We start from the raw sequence: 21,940 nt of genomic DNA on the forward strand, positions 1-21,940 counted from the left end.
GTACGTTTTCATGAGTAACACAAATCTGCCCTTGTTTTTCAGAATTAATGACAAAGGACAGTTTTACTTGCATGAAATAAAGCTTCCCTTGGAGTTGTATCTTAATTCAGAATATTTGAGCAGATTTCTTTCTCTTTGTCATGTCAATATTTTGATCTGTAAGATCTTCAGGCAAGGGAAAGAGAAATTAACCGGCATTTCTCGCAAAGGCTCTGAAATTCAATATGCATCTCTAGGAGGTTTTTGTGTTATGCTCCTGTAATACACAGAGGTTTTCATTTGTGTAACTATTATTTAAGCAAAACTAACCAGGCCATAATCTAAAAGAAAATGGACCTCATACTTTACACATCTTTTTGTATTGATTCTCTCAGCTATAGGTTGTCTTGGTTTGTGTTTGGATGGTAGGCCTACAACCAATTATACAAATGTGATTGCATAAGAGAAAAAGGCAAACGTATATCATACATTAATAGCCATGTTCTTTGTGTAGTGAGATGTCTAATTGAGACTTGCACACATAACCCTGTCAAAGAGTAATAAGTCAAATATAGCCTACGGGCTGATGTGATGTATTATCATCGCTGTATACCGGTCTGGTTCGGGGGGAAATGTCAGTTTGAGTGTGCATTATTGATCAGATGAAGAAGGGCTGCCTCATTAGCAGACGGTGACATTTACATTGTGTCCCGCCTACAAGGCGTGGAATAGTGTCTCGTTTCCAAAAGTGTTTCTCTGTAGAGAGAGGGAAAGAGATGGAGATAGTGAGCATCATCGGTGGCCTGATGACACTGAGCATCGACAATAGCAACCAGGCTTGAGTTAAAATCATAAAGCCGTTTCAAAGTATATCCTGAGAGCTTCAGGACAGCCGCCGGGAGACAGGCTGCATCATGACTGCAATGGAGGAGCAGGCAGAGACTGGCTGGATGACTGAATAACACTGGTCGCCTTCTGAGGAATAACGCTGCTACTGACCGTTAAAGCGAGTGAGTATCGTTGTTTAATGTTACTTTCACACAGATATTATCATGAGGCAGTGCTGTCTTGTGTTAGTCCCTGTTTGATACACCGACACTATGACGGGCAGTGATTGATTTCGATAAACATCACAATGTTGCTGCCGTTTCTGCATCAGCTCCCTGTGGTTACCATAGTTCCAGCCTAGGCTGATCGATCACATCTAATCAGGCCTTAAACCTTTTTATTATGAGTTTATGATGCATGAAGCATTTATTGACTGTATTAACGGTGACTGCAAACACCTGGGAGAAGATAGCCAAAAGAAGGTCCATCTCCTTACATACGAGTGGGTGACTGTTGTCGCGTTGCATGCAAATGGACTGTACATTTGTCTAGATGCAATCATGGTTGTCTATAGAAAGGGGAATATAGGAAAACTGCAGTTTTTCTCCACTAACGGAAAACTCCTCATATAATAAGCATCGTTTAACCAAAGGGGGCGCCACTTTGCATATTCTACTGACGCTAGCTAACTAGCTATCGTAAAAGTTGGGAGCTTCACAGCCTGCATGTGTTCATCTTTTATTTGAAGCAGCGCAGACAGAAGCCCCTAACCACATTATAAGAATAGTAAAATGGCGCCAGAAACATCCGGGTCGCGGTGAAAGTGGCTGGTGGGGGACAGAAAAAGTTGTCTTTTCTCAGACACACTGTGGGGTCTCTTTTCAGACCCTTCGCTGTTGCTATGCTACCGCCGCAGCACACATGCAGCCAGATCACTTGCTGAAGTGATCTCCGTTAAAGCCTCCCAGTAAAGAACACCAGTACCCAGTCATATACCAGTTATTACCAGTCACATTACAAGGAAACAACAGTGTCACGGATAGAAAACAGTTCCCATCATTTAGAATTACAGTTGCCATCAGCAAGCAGCTGCACTGAGCCACCAAAACAGGGGCAGACTTTACCATCAGTCAACTGCCTGGTGCCCCCCAACTGAAAGGTATGATATGTAAAGTAACCAAGCACTTACAAAATATGCAACTCAACGTAGGCCTACTGTTCTACTTTTACTTCAAATGACAGCATTGCATTACAACTTTTACCTGTCAGAAATGTAACTGGCTATGATGAAGTTTAAGATTGTAGGCTACTCCTAAAGTATAACAATTTAATGGGATCTTCGTAATACATTCATCCATTACGCATTATATTAGAGTTGAAAGCTCAACCTTGAACACAAATGCAGGACTTGTGTTGTGTGGATTTAAAAGTGTTGCTTATCATAGTTATCAGATTTATTTCAGACATAAAGGTTTTGAGCTTTTCCTCTAACAATGCCAAGCCCAACATTCCCAATTTGAGAAACGAGGAATGTCGCCTTTCCTTTGGTCCCTAAATCTTTTAATCCGACCCTGACCAAAAAAAAGTCCCAGGAAAAGCAGACCTGTATAATAATAATAATAATAATAACAACAACAGGTGTGTCAGTTCAAGTGCTTTTTGCAAGCTGGCTCACTTCCACTCGGACAAGTAGGCCTACTTTTTATTTGTATACCCCTCTATTACACATTTGCCTCAAGGGGCTTTACAATCTGTACGGGCTACAACACCCTCTGTCCTGAATTAGACCCTTGATTTTTTAGTTAGACCTTTCCAAAAAAGAAATAGAAGAAACCCTAGGAGGAACAATTAGCGAGAGATCTTTCTCCCAGGATAGGTGTGCAATAGATGTGTCACAGAAAAGGCCAATCAAGTAAAAATTACAGTATGGAAAGATTGTAAGCATAAAAATTGAGAATTTGAATCAGGGCGGATGTTAAGCAACTTGGGATCACAACCTCCTCTCCACCATGGAGACTTGGAAATATCCAGATCCAAAACATCTGGAATGGGGGGAGAGAGAGTGAGCAGTCCCAGGACAGCCGAGATAGTCTCAAAATGTGTAAGAACAGACATTTTTGATTGGGTTCAAACACAAAAATTACATTTCAGAATCTCAGGTTCAATATCCATATATTGTAACTTTAAATGTGGATTGTATCTAATATGCCTATACTTCTGAAGAAGAAAAATCACAAACCTTAAATGGTGAGCAGCTACTAACAGACAACCTTTTTTGGGTGAGTTTGGTTACAGTGCACAAATAAATCTAGTGTTTATTGTTACTGATAAAGCAGTGGAAAGAGTGCTATTTTGATACATACTTGTTCCATGATATGTAGAAAACGAACTGTTTTGATAAACTGTAGACTATTTGTTGCTCAATTTCCTGCAGACACGCTTAAGGCTGGACACATTCTTTTTAAAAAGCAAAGTATAGACATACTTTACAGTCTTTGTTTTAGTAAAATAAAACTGCAAACTGAACGCAGGAGATAGGAAAGAGTTGTGTGTAAGTCAAACAACTTTTGACCGGCCCTGTCACTACAGCGAAAGGAGTCAGGACTACAGGCAATTTACTCACCATATACAGTTAAAGTTCACAAACCAATGTAGCAAGTGGTGAACACATCCGCACCAACATTTCAGAGACCAGTGTTGCTCAACATGTGATAATGTCATCTGACAGCACAGATGTGACAGGAGGCAGTCAGAGCAGGAGCCTCAATCCTGTGGAACAAATCAAGTCAAAGGTGTTGCTACTGGAGTGAGAGCTTTCATGTGCAAGCTGTGTGAACTAAAAAAAACCTAAAGAAGTAACACTAATATTTAACTTAGCTATCAGCAGCCTTATTTAGGTCAATACTCAATTCCCCAATAGTTACAATTGTATCGGAATGAGTTGCAAGGTCTGTGATAAATGGCTTTTCATAGTTGACTCAAATGGTTTTAGAGAGCATTTAAACAAGTTTTTATTTCAACCTTGTTGAGCACCCAAAGCTTCATGGGAACGCAAACTAAGGTGTGGAAATATTATTTCATGGTAACATTTAATTTAAGCAAGTTAATACGAAAAAAAAAACCACAACATATGACATCTTGAATTGTCTATGATGTTCATTACATTTCACTGCATGTTAATGTTGGCAACCTAAACAATCAAATTGAAGCTGCATTGTCAATTATTCCACAACTCACTAATAGAGGAAACACATGGTTAATCCCTTCTTGTAATGTTTTTGGCAAAATGTATCATTACTCGTAAAAAAAACATGCTCCAGAGCTTGTGGAAAACATGTTTTTATTACAATAACTTTTCAGAAAGTTATGAGATCACACATTTATGTGATGTGTTGGGCAGTTTGCTTGAAGATGCGGAGGCAGTGCAGTCTCTCATCAGATGGCTGGCTGGAATCTGAAATTAATTTGCAGTTTTCCCTCTGTATTATTGTATTATGCAGTATCCAACTTCATTTGTTGTTGTTGATGTTTATCACATCACCCGATACTCTTCTATTAGTTTGTGACAAATGATGTGTAGAATATCCAATGATCATGTGGTGTAACGTTTTTTAAATGAAAGGATTCGGGCATGCTTATAATTAATCTTACAGCTGAATTTTTTTTTCTAACTTTGAGATTTCTTCATCATGAGAAAAGACAGCTGCAGTGCAATGATTCAGAGACAACTGAGTGTGTTTTCCCAAAAGACAAAACTTGTGTATGAGAGCAAAATATGACATTTTTTTTACAAATGATCAAATAACACCAGTCAGACGTCAGAGCCATTGTTGAAGTAAACTAAACATATTTATAGAGTCAGACAGACTGAGAAACACTGTGCTGCAGTGCTAGAAATGTACTAACATGGTAAAATGTTGTTGACTCTTCATGTCTCTTTCTGTTGCCAAAGACCAGATGCTGTGGGTTTCCTTTACCTCGTACCACCACCCTTGAATTAAAGAGCAAATAAAGAAACAAGTTGAACAAGCGTCAGTGCACCAGTAAAATTAAACGTGACGTAATGTGGATAAATACACAGGGACTGTTTTTTGGTAAATATGTGTGCTTTTGCAATGATTCTAATCAAACTGTTTTAAGAACTGCATTTGTACAAATATGTAATCCACATAAGAGTTTGCAATAAAGTGTAATTTGAGAGCAGATGTTAAGCAAAACAGTAAATGTATTCCATTTTGTTTTAAGCTGAAGCTATCTCTGCACAGCTTTTAGAGCATGCTGTTCCTATGATTTATTTGTGAGTTTATTTATTCATTGCTCAAATGCAAATGTGAAGACACTGTAATAAATCTGTGGAACCTGTTTCTTCAAGGCCGGTGATAACAAATAGTGATATTATCTTTGACAAACATCTAGAGCTTGAACGGTACTTGGATTTCTACTCGGGCTTAAAGCTGTGCCTGTTTCAATATACAGGATTAAATATATAGGAGTTTAAAAGCCTGATAACAATATACCTTAAAAAATACTGTTTTGATTTGAACTGAGCGAAATATTTATAAATAACCTCAGACATATCATTGGCCTTCATTTCTGCAGTTTCTTTACTTAGCAGCCAACAAATATGTATCTGCGATAAGCTAACATTGGGCAGAGAGGCTATAGAGGGTAGACTATAGGTCCATTCAAAAGCTGTGTTGCATATTAGGTTTGTCTTTTTTTGTTTCCCCACTACAGAAACCCATTTTGATTCCTTTAAACTTCGCAATTGGAACACAACTGACATTTGACACTAAAAAGGAAAATGTTTGAAGAATAAGTTGGTGAAGAAATATTTTACACAACTGGGGTAAACTTCTATTCAGCATCTTTGTTTGATTTGTAAAGTTCATTGGAAATAATAACAACAACTTGTCAAAGGCAGGAAGCACGGCCCAGAGTCCAGTAGGCAGAAAACTAGACACATTCAGTGTGTGTGTGTGTGTGTGGATGGTTCAGTAAAACAGTTATGCTTATTGATCCGTTTACTGACAGATTCAGTTCAGAGAGAAATGCATGGATGGAGCAAACTGAGCATTTGGGTTTTAAGAAAAAGTTTTTCACTGACACGACTGCTGTGTGGGTTTCTGTGTTCACAGAGGAGCTGACTCAGCGGTTTATACAGCAAAGTTGTGAGAGTGGTTGACCCCCTCAACGCTTCTCCATTAGGTGATGTATAACCTTCATTTCATGTCATTTGAAGTTAATCAATCATCAGACTGAAATCCAAATTGTATTTTTAGATTTTTATTTGGCTGGGGTCCAAACATATTGACATAGTGTGAATAAAGTCATAAATGATTTCTAAAAAATAAAAATAAAACGTATATTCCATTTGAACTGGAATTAAATGTATTTGTATTTAAAATGTATTTCTGTGTTCAAGTGAAGTACACAGGTCATAACAATTTTTCCCAACTGGTGTTGAATACTGTCCAACAGGAAAAGTTGTGTTAGGGATAAAACTAATGATTTTTTTCCCATGTAGAGTACTGCAAAAATACATCATGCCGCCCCCAGTCGACATCGTGAAGGTGGCTATTGAATGGCCTGGTGCGAATGCTCAGCTAATAGAGATGGACCAGGTGTGTATCTGCTAAAAACGTGACATCATGACAAATCTCCAATCTGCCTCTAATGACTCAATTAAACCTTCAGAACAATAATTATTGACGGATATTGTTCTTGATTTGTTTTGAATGTGAAAGGCATGAGTAATGCTGAGTTTTCTTCCTGTTTGCAGAAAAGAGCTTTGTCCTCAATAATACGGGAAGTTTGTGATGGGTAAGCCGAACTCCCACACATTTCCATATTTTCCTGATATTTTGTATTGTCTCTGACTCTCTGTTTGATAACTAAATTACAAAATCAGGCACATGTAAAGTTGTGTAATACTTCAGTGGGTCACACACAGACATACGATCTGACCGTTTATACCTTACTTAAATACCCATTATTAATTTATGTTATATGTATCATAATGTCTGTGTGTGTCTCAACATGTGGTTTTGTGCTTCACTGTTGTCTTTAGATATTTGATCTGCTCTTTTGTCGGGTACTTTAGTTTTTAAACTTACCCATCCACCTTTTTTGCTGTATCTACCCACTGCCTCCTTTTTTCATTTCAAACTGGACATTCTTTGCACATAACTGTTACTGTTACACCCACTGAATAATTCTCCTCCACAGTCTTTTAGTTTTGCCACTTGTGTAAATACAAATGCAGGATCTGAATTTTGTTTGTGCATTCACGTTTATTTGATATCCTACTGCTTCTTTTAGTTTCCATATTCATTTTCCTTCTTAACGTTTTCTTTCTGTCCTCGTCCTCAGCTGGTCTTTATCCGGCTCAGAGCAGTTTGCTCTGCGTTATGCTGATGGCCCTCAGCTTTATATCACGGAGCAGGTGAGCTTTAACGTTTTCCTCCAAGGTTTGTGTTAATGGCATTTCAAATCAGTGTTGAACGTTTGGAAATATTGTTCCTTGATTATCTTTCAGAGCCGTAGTGAAATCAAGAATGGGACGATCCTTCGATTAGCTATCTCACCTGTGAGTCTGCTTTATTTTATTCCCGCTCAGTTGTGTCTGTACTAGTTTTGAAATTGTAATTTACTTCACATAAGCTCGTGAGCTATTTTTACAATGAGAGTGTATTTTTCCCCCCATCAAGTATCTCATTCTTCTTTTGTAAAGACTTGAAAAGAGCATCAGCAAACTCTTCTTGTGTGCAGGCAAACTTGTTGTGCTTTGCAAGTGTCGGTGCTTCATAACCTGCTGTCAGCACATGATGTGGGAGAGCACTGCTTTTTAGAGAAAGAAAGAGGTTGATGTGATTTGCCATGGTTGACACCAGCCTCCAAGCCCTCACAATAATAATGTATGATAATATATTCCGCCTAATCCCACCCTTTCTCCCAAATGCACTGTGGGAGCAGCTCACGCCTCCACCGCCAAAACACACAACTAAGTGCTGCCGATGCACTTTGCACTAAGCTGTTTTTTTAAGGAATAATTCAGATTCATTACAAGTTTTGTTGCCTGACTTTTTAGCCCAACATTGCCCTTTCATAATCTGAGAAAATATGTATTTATCAATGCTCTGTGCCTAGATTCCCATCAATGAACCCTTAAACAATATCAGGTTACATGTATATCACACAGCCTTCATCAACCATGTTGATATGAGTAGTCACATTTAATTAATTTAACCAAACTGTTTCTTGAAGTGCAAAAAGGCTGAGAGAAGTTACCTCTGGCACGCAGTGTTGGATTACAAAGAAATAGTCGGTCTCTAAAAAATTACTAACTAATATTTTAACATGTATTATAGCTACTTTAGAATGCACTGATGCAAATCCTTAAGATCATAATTCAGAATGAATGAATGTGAGGGTGAGGTAAACTTATAAAATGGATGTTTTCTGTGTTGGACAGGCTCGTGCCGCCCGCCAGCTCCTGGAGAGGATCCAGTCTCACGGTATTGACGCTCGGCTGGAGGCTCTGAAGGAGCTCGCCAAGCTGTCCGCAGACCCAACCTTTGCAGCAGAGTTCATCAACATGGAGGGCATAGGGACTCTGGCACGTCTTGTTGAGAGTGGCACCCAGTGAGATCAATATTTTTCTTTTACAATAATGAAAAGTGGTTGCATGGTTTTTCTCTCCCCATGTCTCTATAATGCATAATAAAAGCATTTTCTTTATATTTATTGTTCAAAAAAACAAAATGCTCAAACAGTTCAGTCTGTAGTTGTCTTTGTTCTTAGTCAAAATGTAATGAAGAAATATGATATTTTAAATATATCATAGCATGTTTTTGTCTTACAAAATGTTCTGCTTCAGTCCATATATTGATTAATCATATATGGATATATTTAATCATATATATCCGGAGCTTACAGTGTGGACTGTAAAAAAGGTAATCAATGAGTTTGAAAAAAAAGGGTAATGGATTATAATCCCAGACTCCACCTTTTAATAGGTGTATGTCTTATTATCATTTAAAGAAAATATCTGGTAAAACATTTGTTTTAAATTAGTTTATAAAACCTACTGCATCAAGATGATGATGGTGAGAAAGTCTCACACATCCACTGAGACCTGGTCATGTGATGTGATAAAGCATCCACTAACTGTTCTCTGCTTCCTGCAGCTTTGGTGAGATGCTGGCCTTCACTCTCACTGCCTTCCTGGAGCTCATGGACCACGGCATTGTGTCCTGGGACCTTATCTCCCTCTCCTTCATCAAACAGGTACCTCCTCCTCCTCCTCCTCCTCCTCCTCCTCCTCCTCTTCCTCCTCTTCCTCCTCCTCCTCCTCCTCCTCCTCCTCCTCCTCCTCCTCCTGTATCCAAAATATTGGTTTCACAGAGAGCCCACTGCATACATCCACACTTTTTTATTCATACACTTTTATTTATATACCTTACCAACCTTTCTCCATACATGCCGGAAATGAGTGGGTGCTGTTGCTTAGCAACTCCACATTTTTCCGAGCTTCATCAGTGTGTGCAGTGTGTGACTAGACTTCCTCTGAAAACTTTGTGGCCTTGACAGTCACTCAGGGAAACTTTCTAAACTCTTGATTTAATTTTTTCTCACAGATAAATATACGTTTTCATAAGCTCTTGTTGAATTGCCTCAGAAGTCAGTGTTGTTTCTTCTCCATTCCTTTTCAGATTGCAGGCTACGTGAACCAGCCAATGGTGGACGTGTCCATCCTGCAGCGCTCTCTGGCCATCTTGGAGAGCATGGTCCTCAACAGCCACAGCCTCTACCATCGGGTGGCACAGGAGATCACCGTGGGACAGCTCATCGGGCACCTGCAAGTGTGAGCACACACACACGCACAGGGGCGTCCCGCACTCTGATATGGGGGGTTGTTGTGTGATGTATTAGTTGGGGTTAACATAGATAGTAAAGTCTTAGAATGTTGCTGTGATATTTGGCTCGTGCCACTTTTTAAAGGGTGAGTTCAGGATGCTTAGATGACCCCTATCAAACACCATGGTTGCAGTTATTCTATATTTTTCTTATCGTCAACAAATATTATGAATAAAACACAAACTAACAATGTGTTAGTCTGTCTCCCGTTGGTTCCTATTGAAGATGTAAACATTAAAAAAACAAGCCCTTTTTTATGTACGATACTTTACTTATTCAGAAGAAAGTAGTGCACTTGTTAGGCGCTACTTTTTGCAGCGGATTAATACACATTTCGTGCTCTAGTTATTATGTACAGCCGCAGGAGGATGTATGTAGGAATGCTAAAAATAACATAAAATACCCATCTTTATCACATGTAATTATAACCCTGCAACAGTGTGGCCCTGTGTCTCTATTTAGGCGCCGTTTACACGAGGAGAAAACTGCTTGTATCTGCATAGTTTCGCGTGCGTATAGCCCTATTATTTACACGAGGCCGATAGAAACTGACCCCACAAACGATAACGGGTCCCAAGGTGGATAGATTTGCAAACGAAACGCTCTGGGGGGTCAACCGAGTCCGTGTAATCACCTCTATACGAATATTTCCTGAAAAAATAACGATAGCCCCGCCTTTCCCCACCTCTCCTGCTCACTGCTGTAGCATGGCTGTGTTAATTAAACGCACAAGGGGTTCTTGAATGAAATAATATTATAAAAGGCAAACCAGAATTGTTAACGCCCAATATACTCCTTAAACAAAATAAACAGAGTCAGATTTCATGCATTGATCCATTATATTGACAAAGGAGGATCTCACCCGGTGTTTGTAGAGAATATCTCTCTGAGCGAGTCCTCTCCACGGAGACGTGCTCCTCCTCCTGTCAGTAGCTACTGCTAGTGCTACTGCTACTGACCATGCTACAGATATTAGTGCAAAAATATACAGCTCCTCTACCACAACCATCAGCAACAAGTGGACATGGAGAATTACATGAACTACATGTTGCTAAATCCACGGCGGGGCGTAAACAGAAGGGTAGCCATGGCAACATTGCTGCGGGGCTGCTGCGGAGTCTTCTTCACTGCTTTTGGTGTATTTTGTGGCGGAAGTTACAGCGCCACTTACAGTCCCGGCATATGTACTACAGCGTTTCCAGCGGTCTCGTTTGAACAGACACGTTAAATGAAACAAATGCATGTGAACGGAACACTTTTTTGAATACGCATACTGTGCATAAACGCAAACGGTCCCGTGTGAGCGGGGCCTTAGACTAACAAACAATTATTCTAACCTGTTGGTGTGAAAGAGTGGCTTCTAAATATCCTGCACCCATCCCGAGTAATGGTAGTGATAAAAGTAAAATGAATTGTTATGCAGAATAGTTGTTAGTTTAAACTGTTGACTCCTGTGGAGCCCGATGCTTCTAACTGGTTGTTACGATGCTTGATATTCCTTCAGGTCAAACCAGGAGATCCAAACCTACGCCATCGCGCTCATCAACGCTCTCTTCCTGAAGGCACCAGAGGACAGACGGCAGGTCAGTACACAGTGTACTTTATTAGAGAAAAGACGGAATACGCATAATAGATAGACATAGCTAGAATACTAATGATGTTCTGTGCTCACATTACGCTCTAAATAAAGACACCCGTACATAATGGACTGACATTTATTCATAATACCCGCATGTTAGGAAGCTGCAGATATTGCCTCACCCTTAGTGCTGATATATGCAGCAGCAGGTTGGTTACTAAAGCTAATCTCACGAATTAGACGTCTGTCTGCCAGCTGTCATGATTATATCCGACAGTCACTGCTGTAATGACACACTCACTCAAAATAGGACTCGTTCTCCTTTGAAGTTTGCACTTTTGTTATGCTGCAGTTATTTCAGGATAGCTCAGCTCAGGAGACCAACTGAAGGATGACTGTGCCAAATAGACAAAGAGTTGGATAGGATCCGAGCAGAATGCAGTGATTAAGTATTCATTTGCTAAATTCAGTGAAATGGGCTTTTTTAAAAATATTAAACTCAAAGATTTACACTAGAGTTAAGAAAATCCACTGGGATGATTAATTAAACCTGGCATAGTTAGCCAGATTTAACAAATGTAACATGAAGAATTATCCATATAACCAAAATATACCAAGATATAAGATTAAGTTCTGTTTTTTTTTTTTTTTTTAAATGACAGAAACATCTCAAACAGATGCTTTCTAATTCTGAAAGATCTTTGTAGCGAGCAAAATGTACAAAGATGAAAGGAGCGAGTGCTGCTTTGGATGTGTGTCCAGTATGCTACTCATAACTGTCGTCATGTGTCCTTTGTCTCCGCTCTGTGATAACCTCTGTCCCAGCTCACACACTAGCTAGCATACAGCTGTGTCTCATCCTGTCTCATGCATTGTCATTAGTGCTGCACGTCTTTCTTTACATTTCAGTTCTCCATGTTTCATTTGTATTTGTTAAGACCATTTTTACAATAGAAACTTCAAAGCCTTGTTTTATTATTAAGCTGTTCTATACTAAATCAACAATGAAATGGGAGAGGATTACATCAAATTTAACAGTAGTATATTAATAATTGACATCCTTCAGCACAATTAATTTTCACTTAAATATAACCATATAAAGTAATGTAACTTTAAGTGTCATACAAATATAATTTGAAAACCATTCATTTGCAGCTATCTACTAACATATGATTTCATTTTCCGTTTCCCAGAATGATTTTCCAACAACACAATTACAGAAGTTCTATTTTCGTTGGCATCATCTCTCTTAGCTGTGTTTCTATCACAAACTCAACTCTTTGCCCTTTGCATTTCAGAATTCAGTATCCAACCAAATGCAACCGTTTTAGTATATTACAAATAGAGCTAAATACGTGCAGGAAAAGGAGGAAAAGATACAACAGAGATGACAAATGCCTTCAATGCAAATGTTTGACAAATAGCTATGTAAATGCTGCTCATGTTGGCTTTCCTTTTGTTGATCATTTATTCCAAACACTTTGATCAAACATGTTTGTGGTAATCACTCGCCAAGTTAAGAAAATGTTAAGATTTCACTGATTTGTGCTTAAGAAAAACCTCCATTGACTGACTGTTAAGCTTGTGTTTGTTGACGAAGGGTTGGATGACATTGTGAGGAGAGGAGGGGGAGTATTTCCCTAAGTGTTATTGAGTGCTCTAATTTCCTTTCAATTTATTTGCCATATGACGCACAGTATGTTCGGACAGTTGTCCTTGAACATGCATTCACCTCCAGCTGCCTTTGTTGACCACTGGAGGGCGACTGAGTCACTTCTTTTGAGATAAATACAGCAAAGGGACACAAAGTGCATACTGTCGAACTGCTAACTAACAAGATTAAAAATAAATACATCGATACATAGAGTGGAGCTACTTTTGAAAAATTAAATAGATGTTTTTTTTATCACATCTTTGCATATTTTATAGTTTTTCAAATGAAAGAGACTTGTTGAAAATGCAGCATTTCAGGAAGCAGAGCTGAGCAAACATTTTTTTGCACAATTGAACATTAACACTAGTGCAAATCCTCAGCAGATTCAGGTTGCAAGACGTCCCTACTAAGGGAGCTATCAGGACACAACAGTGAATTTCATGCAACAATAGTGTTTTAAAGCTCCACTGCTTCTCTGTGTTGATATCATTTCACAGCTCCTAGGTTTTTGAAATGTCTTATAAAACAGTCTTATTCACCAATTAACGTGTAGTGGTCTTATACTGCATGCCGGCCATGTGGAGTTTTTTAAACAGCTACATGTTGTGTCTACCGGACGTTCCTATTATGCTGTTTTATGTTCTTATTTCGTTGCATGCTGTGCCGGTGATTTTTCTCTGTATCTCATTGTCCGTGTGTGCGCTCTTTGTTTCCATCACTGTTACACCCACGTCCCTCCTCCCTCCCTTCAACCTGTAGGAGGAGTATACTAACCCGCTGGAGCAGCCCCTCACTGTGAGTACACATCCCTCAGCATCTCATACCCTCCTCTCCACACCTCAGCCCTTCTCCTCCTCCGCTCTGTATTTCTTTCCGTGTCACGGACAGCTTGCTGCAGCTGCAGGCAGACTGTGTTGACAGATTGAAAATGTTGTTCAGAATGTGTGAAGGGCAGATGGTTGAAGCCAGGGATGGAAATGTAGCCTTTGAGTGATGCTGCATTTCAGTAGTTTGACATTTCAATTCACTGTAGGTCAATTTGAGTGAAGTTACTGCTGTGTGCACTGCTTTACCGTGTAATGAAGCTACTTCCCTCATCTGGCCTGTGTGTCGAAATAATGCATCTCTTTACCTTTTAGGAAATGGCAAGCACTTTGGCTCAGAAACACCTGCGATCCATCATCCTCAATGTGAGTATGAAGTCTGAAATGAAATTCTGAAAGTCTTTCTGGCTATAACAGCTGCACATCAGAGTTAATGCCCTGCTCTACGGGCTATAAAGCTTTTCGACGGCTTTGAAATATCCAGGTGTGAACACAGGATTCGAGCAGTTCCCAGAAATTGTGTTTGAAACTAGTGGCTATAAAAAAACTTCAACAAAAATCTCTTCAACCTTCGTTTGACTATCCAATGCTGGGATTTGGTGGTCAGTGTGGGGCTATACGTTTCATCCCAGGGACCCCCCAGTTCAGAAAGTGGAAACTCACTTTAAGTTACTTTAGTCACTTACACAGCTGTGACAGAAAACCAGCAAATGCTATATGGCATGAAATCTGTGAAGTGGCAGAAAATGAAAATGATTTATTTTGGCACCCGTTCTTCTGGAAGTGCCTGCATGTGGTTGCACACATCAGTGAGGAAGACCCGTTGGAGTCTTGCTATGTGTTTTATAAAGCCAGATCATTTTCCTTGTCATTATGCATTATTCACAGAGCGTAATAAGTCTATAAAGAGCATTAGAATGATCAGCTTTCTTCCTATCTTGAGGAAGCAACAACCTTTGGTTTCTCTCCAGTGGAGGCAAACAGTATATTAGGCTGTAGTTTTGTGTTTTGTGTTGTTTCAGCAGTTTGTACACAACTTGTAGCCAAAATAGAGGCTTTACTCTCTAAAGAAATTAGAGGCTTTACTCTTTCCTTATTGCCAATCTTTCTTTTCTCAGCATGTGATCAGAGGAAATCGACCAATCAAAGCAGAAATGGCACACCAGCTGTATGTGCTGCAGGTATTGACCTTCAACCTCTTGGAAGAACGGATGATGACCAAAATGGATCCCAATGACCAGGTAAAAAATGAATGTTCTGTTTGACATGTCAATGGCTTATATATTCCTATAATGCCTTAGTTTAACAAACATAATAAGGGAATTCAAACAAATTCCTTTTAGATGTAATGAAAGATCTATGGTTTCAATAACGATCAAATGGCGACATCTTTTATTTTTGCTGCTATCTTCTTTAAAATGTCCCTTTTTTATGCTGATAACGTGTTTTCTTCGCTGGGGTTCAGGCTCAGAGAGACATCATTTTCGAGCTGCGTAGGATTGCTTTCGATGGAGAAAATGACCCCACTGGTACAGAAAAGAGAAAGGCCATGTACACCAAGGACTATAAGATGCTGGGGTTCACTGTGAGTCTCCACTATATCAGTGTCCTCTGTAGTACCTGTAAAACCAGCTCTATAAATATATAATAATAATAAATATAATTTAGATGTTGCTGTCTCATGGCTCATGTTATTTCTGTTTCAAATGCAGAACCATGTGAATCCAGCCATGGACTTCACCCAGACTCCTCCGGGAATGCTGGCTTTGGATAACATGCTGTACCTCGCCAAGGTTCACCAGGACACGTACATCAGGGTTAGTTTTGGCCTTTATATGACGTTGCACATCTCACAAAGGTGGTGAAGTCAGCCAAACCCAACATGTCTTCTCACCCATGACAGATTGTGCTGGAGAACAGCAGCCGCGAAGACAAACACGAATGTCCCTTCGGCCGGTGTGCCATCGAACTCACTCGAATGTTGTGCGAGATTCTCCAGGTTGGAGAGTTGCGTAAGTAGATCTCTCTCTGAAAGAGTTGGAGCTGTTGTACTTTTAATAATCTACAATCTTAAAAAGTATCAGCAGTTGTTACTCCAGTCCAGGACATTGTGTGTGAAAGAAGAGAAAGTCTGTTGTACTCATTTCCTGTCTTCTAATTTAATATTTTCTTTTGTGTAGCTAATGAGGGATGTAACGACTACCACCCCATGTTCTTCACTCATGACCGGGCATGGGAGGAGTTCTTCTGTGTCTGCATCCAGCTGCTGAATAAAACCTGGAAGGAGATGCGAGCCACAGCTGAGGACTTCAATAAGGTCTGAGATTTAAGCATATATTTAAATATTTACACTCCCAACTTGATTGTGTACTTGCCTCCCATCTTAGGCCTCAATCGTCATATTTTATGATGTCATGACCTTGTTATTGTGGTTATATAAATGTTTTTTTATGATGTTGTTAGAATGCCCAATTAATAGAGGTGCCTTTTGTGTGTCAATTGGTAGACATTTTTTATTGACAGCAGTGAACATTTTGTTTTTGAAAAGCTAAATATGTATTGAAGTAAAACATTTATTGAGATAGAATTGAAATCTGAAGCTTTAGCAGCTGCTGTATTCCTCCACTGTGTGTGGGTGAGCAGCCCACTGAGGCAGAGAGCTGGAGGTCTTTTGTTTAGATAACATATTGGACTATTATATTCCAAAGGCTGTCTATTTGGATTCAAAGTATTTTGTCAAGCTGATATCAGACATGTATTTGAAGGGCATGCAACTCAATGGTTCAGAACACCTGGGACTATCTAATATATATCTAACATCTATGCCTTTTGATGGGGAAATATGTCTGGCGGCAATATCTGTTTCAGAATGCAAATCAAGGTTTCATTTCAAGGGCAACTAAATAATAATAATAATTATACATGTATTTTGTAAGCGCTTTTACAGGTGCTCAAAGTCGTTTTACAGAGGTAGTAAAAAAAAGGACAACAAATAAATATAGTAAAAGTCACATTAAAATTGAGCAACAAAACAACAATCACACATTAAAAGCCAGTTTGAAGAGGTGAGTTTTTGTAAGTTTTTTTGAAGGTGATGAGGTCAGTGCCGTCTCTGATGAGTTGTGGGAGTGAGTTCTAGAGGAAGCTTATACAATATTCACTGTTCTCTAAAAACTAATGCAGATATATCTAATAACATTAGACTTGATGAAACATACATTGCCTCAATATTTAGGAAGTCTGATATGTTTTTTGTCACCTTTCCTAATGCATTCGTATATGTGTGTGTGTGTGTGTGTTTTAACCGTGAGCAGGTGATGCAGGTGGTTCGTGAGCAGATCACCAGGGCTCTGGCGATGAAGCCGTCCTCTTTAGACCAGCTGAAGAACAAGCTGCGAGGCCTCAACTATTCAGAGATCCTGCGTCTGCGGCAGTCAGAGAGAATGAGTCAGGACGACTTCCAGTCTCCTCCCATCATGTGAGTTTGTAGATAATATAAAATACAGTGAATATAACAGGGTTGTACGCATTTGTGTGTGTTTTTCCATATTGCTCATGCTGTGTTTGTCCTCCAGTGAGCTGCGGGAGAGAATACAGCCCGAGATCTTAGAGCTCATCAAGCAGCAGCGACTCAACCGCCTGTGTGAGGGGAGCTGTTTCCGGAAGCTGGGGAACCGCCGAAGGCAAGGTACCTACAGCATCAATACAATCACTTTGCTGTTTCTTTAGCTGAAGGTTCACTGATGTATGTTGATTATCGGCTAAGCATTGTGTCCCCTGCCTCTTTTGTAGAGAAGTTTTGGTTCTGCAGACTCTCACTCAATCACAAAGTGCTGCATTATGGAGACCTCGATGAGTCACCTCAGGGTGAAGTGCCTTTTGAGCTACTCAGTGACAAAAGTAAGATGTATTTCTTCAAGTGGCTCCGCCTCCCAACTCATAAACTTTTCATTACACACACAATGCCACATTCAGCAGTGCACACTGGCTGACCTTATTAACTTTGCTTATTATTAAGTTGTTTTCTTTTATATTCATCTCAGTCCCCGTCTCTGACATCAAGTCTGTGGTGACTGGGAAGGACTGCCCTCATATGAAAGAAAAAAGTGCTCTCAAACAAAACAAGGTAATGTGATTTTAATTAGTTTCTTTTGTTGTTCTATTCACATGGCTGTTTCTCTTTTCTTTGCTGTCAATGAGCGTGTTGTTTGTCCCTTTTCTTTCTCTCAGGAGGTGCTGGAGTTAGCCTTCTCTGTCCTCTATGATCCTGATGAGACACTCAATTTTGTGGCACCCAACAAGTATGAGGTAAGCTAAGCAGATGTGACGGTTAAATTATAAATACTTCTTCTCAGCTCTAAGCACCATTTTAGTGTCCTTCAGCTCATTGTTTTGGTCAGACACAACTTTACTGTTTTGTTTCACTCCGACAGGCTTACATCAACTTAAGTTACAGCTCTAGCTAGAAGCTATTTTCAACAGTTTGCCACCTGCCTCAACAGCAAAAGCCGAAAGACACAGTTAGACTAACTAACCCCTAACTTGAAGTTTCTGTTCTCATCCTGTGTGTGTGTGTGTGTGTGTGTGTGTGTGTGTGTGTGTGTGTGTGTGTGTGTGTGTGTGTGTGTGTGTGTGTGTGTGTGTGTGTGTGTGTGTGGTGTGTGTGTGTGTGTGTGTGTGTGTGTGTGTGTGTGTGTGTGTGTGTGTGTGTGTGTGTGTGTGTGTGTGTGGTGTGTGTGTGTGTGTGTGTGTGTGTGTGTGTGTGTGTGTGTGTGTGTGTGTGTGTGTGTGTGTGTGTGTGTGTGTGTGTGTGTGTGTGTGTGTGTGTGTGTGTGTGTGTGTGTGTGTGTGTGTGTGTGTGCGATTTTGATGTTTTCGGAGCAGTACTGCATCTGGACCGACGGCCTGTGTGCGCTGCTGGGCAGGGAGATGGGCAGCGACCTGACGCGCAGTGACCTGGATACTCTCATCAGCATGGAGATGAAGCTCCGCCTCCTCGACCTTGAGAACATCACAATCCCAGAAGCCCCGCCCCCCGTGCCCAAGGAGCCTAGCTCGTATAACTTCACCTACAACTACAGCTGAGATGCGTGTGTGTGCAGTGCATGTGTGTGTTTGTCAAGGATGAGTATTCTTTGATGAATTAAGCTGCCGTGGAAAATACTTTTTTTTACTTTCAGAACCCTGGAGACTTTTCTCCACCTGTGTTTGTAATGCTGTATGGTTTGACAAATAGGAGATGTTTATAGCTTCACAGGGAGTTTAGAGGTCATGGTCCACTACAGAGCCGCCGGTCAGGATTCAATGAGTGTTTCTCCTTTATCAGTGCCGTTTCCAGGCAACGTCTACTCATTTCTTGCTATTTAAACTTATAAACTTGTCTGTAAAGTCGAGTAATACTTTACCTGATGGGGGACATAAATGAAAGCTGTACAAAACTCCTATTTAGTCTTTGTTCAAGTATGTTATTCAAATTGAGGCTTAACTGGTCACTCAATCTGTGTTGTCTCCATGGCAACAGAAAATGAATTAGCTACCTATCCAGTTAGGATTCTTTGTTCTCTTTGATTCAGTCTGTCCCTTCAGACAGACTTACAGTGAAATGTGACACAAAGTAGAGTGAGTGGGCCGAGAGTTTGCACAAGTGATATTCAGCTGGTGTCGTGATCAAGGTCGCTTCAGTAGGAGGGATCGTTGATGTCAGGGGGGATCGAACATAACTCCCTAATCAGTACACCATCCACCATCCCTTCGAGGTCTCATAAATGTTTAATATCTGACGATCAGTTCAGTGTTTCAATAGAAAGGTTTGGACATGCAGTAATAAAGAGAGCAGGAAACATAAATAGTCAACTTGTGTAAGGCAGAAGCAGATGAGCTCTAATCTCAGTGTTATAACATGTCTCTCATACTGGGACATGAATAATTTAAAATGATTCACCAGGAGTAAAAGATCTAAAATGAGTTGTTTAGTCTGACTAATGTTTTGCAAACCCAAAGCAATTTTAATTTCTATTATAAAGTCAAAGAAAAACCAGCAGTTACCAACATTTGAGAAGCTAGGACCAGTAAATGTAGGTGTTCTTTCTCTTTCTTAGAGGAATCTTTCGTAAACAATGAAGTGTTTGTCGTTTTTGCAGAATTAAGGCCTGTCCAGCAACTTATCAATTATTACTCTACATGTCTTCAGATGCACTAAAGTGGTGCTGTCAGCTTATATATTTTCTTGACATTCATGCTGCTTTAAATCACTTCTCTCCTTAGACTACAAACCTTTTATAGTTTGTAAAACAGTGAGAAGAAGTGGGTAAATGTATCTCATTGAGAAGCTGTTCTGCCGTAAAGAGTGTACATTTGTGTGTACACGTATTTGAGATTTAGTGGTAATTGTTTATGTTGAGAGATATTTCGTGAGTGTGATGCTGGGCTAAAGCTCCCACATCCAACACATTATAAAACATGAATTACCTTTTTTTATTCATAGTCACTGCATTGCCTTATCACTCAAAGTCGTTATATATATTTTGTAACATTAGCATTTATAAGGTAGTACATGAATTATACTATAATGTGTGTTGAAAACATTTTTTGCTGAGAAGCATTCATACATGGCGTATAAACAGTTAATCAATGTTTGATAACAGCAGTTCACTTGAAATAATATATAATTATTTTTTTTCTTTCTAAATAGTTACATTATTTTTTACTGTGTATTAGCTTACATTTTTTTTCTTTCTAAATAGTTACATTATTTTTTACTGTGTATTAGCTTACATTTTTTTTTATCTTACAGTGTGTTTAACATAATTTAGGAACTCTTAATATTAACTTTTTACATTAAGAGCAAGATTAAAACTATTTCTAGATGTAATTAAAACCACTGAAAATATGAATATGTATGATTATGACGAAATGTTCTGCTGTGTTATCAAACATAATTAACTGTTAATACAACAGTAAATGCCTTATATGAAGAGTAACAGTTGTTAACAAATACAATATTAAACAGATATTACAGATGAAGCGTCTTATTTTGGACAGTTTAAAGTGCGAGGGTCGTGATCGGTTCATGCACGTTCCGTGATGGCCGGCCGGCCCCCAGTCAGACTTGATACCGCCCCCATGATAAATACATTTAATTATTGTGAAGCCAGCTGCAATGGATCATTGATCCACCAGGGGGTGCAGTGGGGTTCCACACTGGAGTCATGTGAAATCAACTTCTAAATAATAGATGTTGTTTAGTCGGAAAAAACGAACGAGCCGGCTCTCCCGATTTTTAATCCTAATTTAATCATCATCATTGATGTTTATGTTCGCCGAATTGACATGAAATCACTGACAAATATGAATATTCTGTATGTAGCAGTTGTTTTTTTTGAAGAACAAATTAAATTCAAATGTGTTTGACGCCCCTCTTAAAGGTCACCTATTATGCGAAATCCACTTTTTCATGTCTTTTATACATACATTTGTGTCCGCTCTGTGTTGAGATTTGGAAAGTTTGAGGAAAACTTAGTCCTGATCCATTTATATAAAAACCTGTCTGAAAATGAGCTGATCAGATTTTGGCCACTTTATGATGTCATAACAAGTTTTGGGGTTGTGTAACGATTAGCCAAACACCAACCAGGGTAATACCCCCCCCCCCCCACACCTTATCACCTGAATCTTCTCCTAGAGCACCAATGTGTTCTTTTTAACCAAATATCTCACACAGGGGCGTGGGGAGCATTAGAAATGTTCATTTAAAGCTACAGATACAGAATCAGCACTTTTGAAACAGGGCTGAGACAAAGGGGTTTATGGGATGCTACAACTCATGATCTGTTTGGTATTTCAGCCAAACACTTCAGAGGCATGTTTTGTTCATATCTGAGACCTATAATGTGTTGTTGAAAAAGAGTCTAATAGGGGACCTTTAAACTTCTATTAATCAGCCGTTTAAGGCTTGATATTGTTTTGTTTCATTCATACTGCATAAAGGAATGAGAGCAGGTCAGAAACAGCTGAGTGTCATGTGCGTGAGAATCGGGAACATCTAGTTCAGCTCATGTAACATATGACCAGAACGTAGTTGTGCTCTGTACAGTAAAGTGATATACATTATAGTGCTATTGTTTGATGTTGTTTTACCAGAGCGTCATTGTTTTGTGT

At 39.5% G+C, this 21,940-nt stretch overlaps 1 protein-coding gene across 5 annotated transcripts; it reads left to right on the forward strand.

Annotated features, from left to right (window-relative positions):
* Positions 1-764: 764 nt before the first annotated feature.
* Positions 765-20,480, forward strand: elmo2 (engulfment and cell motility 2). 5 transcript variants are annotated; one of them, XM_034134926.1, is made up of 23 exons: positions 765-989; positions 5,946-6,015; positions 6,335-6,431; positions 6,590-6,630; positions 7,180-7,252; positions 7,346-7,396; positions 8,282-8,451; positions 8,997-9,096; positions 9,522-9,673; positions 11,231-11,309; positions 13,719-13,754; positions 14,099-14,149; positions 14,902-15,024; positions 15,249-15,368; positions 15,496-15,600; positions 15,687-15,795; positions 15,964-16,100; positions 17,098-17,261; positions 17,359-17,471; positions 17,576-17,683; positions 17,827-17,909; positions 18,014-18,091; positions 18,668-20,480. In XM_034134926.1, exons 3-23 carry the CDS (start codon positions 6,354-6,356, stop codon positions 18,866-18,868), a joined length of 2,172 nt encoding a protein of 723 aa, XP_033990817.1. In that variant the 5' UTR covers positions 765-989; positions 5,946-6,015; positions 6,335-6,353; the 3' UTR covers positions 18,869-20,480. The 5 variants fall into 5 exon arrangements, with proteins under 5 accessions (XP_033990817.1, XP_033990819.1, XP_033990820.1 ...); XM_034134928.1 differs by having other exon boundaries at positions 9,522-9,667; XM_034134927.1 differs by lacking the exon at positions 765-989 and adding an exon at positions 4,862-4,901.
* Positions 20,481-21,940: the final 1,460 nt, after the last annotated feature.

The sequence above is a fragment of the Trematomus bernacchii genome, unplaced genomic scaffold, assembly GCF_902827165.1.
Source record: "Trematomus bernacchii unplaced genomic scaffold, fTreBer1.1, whole genome shotgun sequence".
Classification (NCBI taxonomy): domain Eukaryota; kingdom Metazoa; phylum Chordata; class Actinopteri; order Perciformes; family Nototheniidae; genus Trematomus; species Trematomus bernacchii.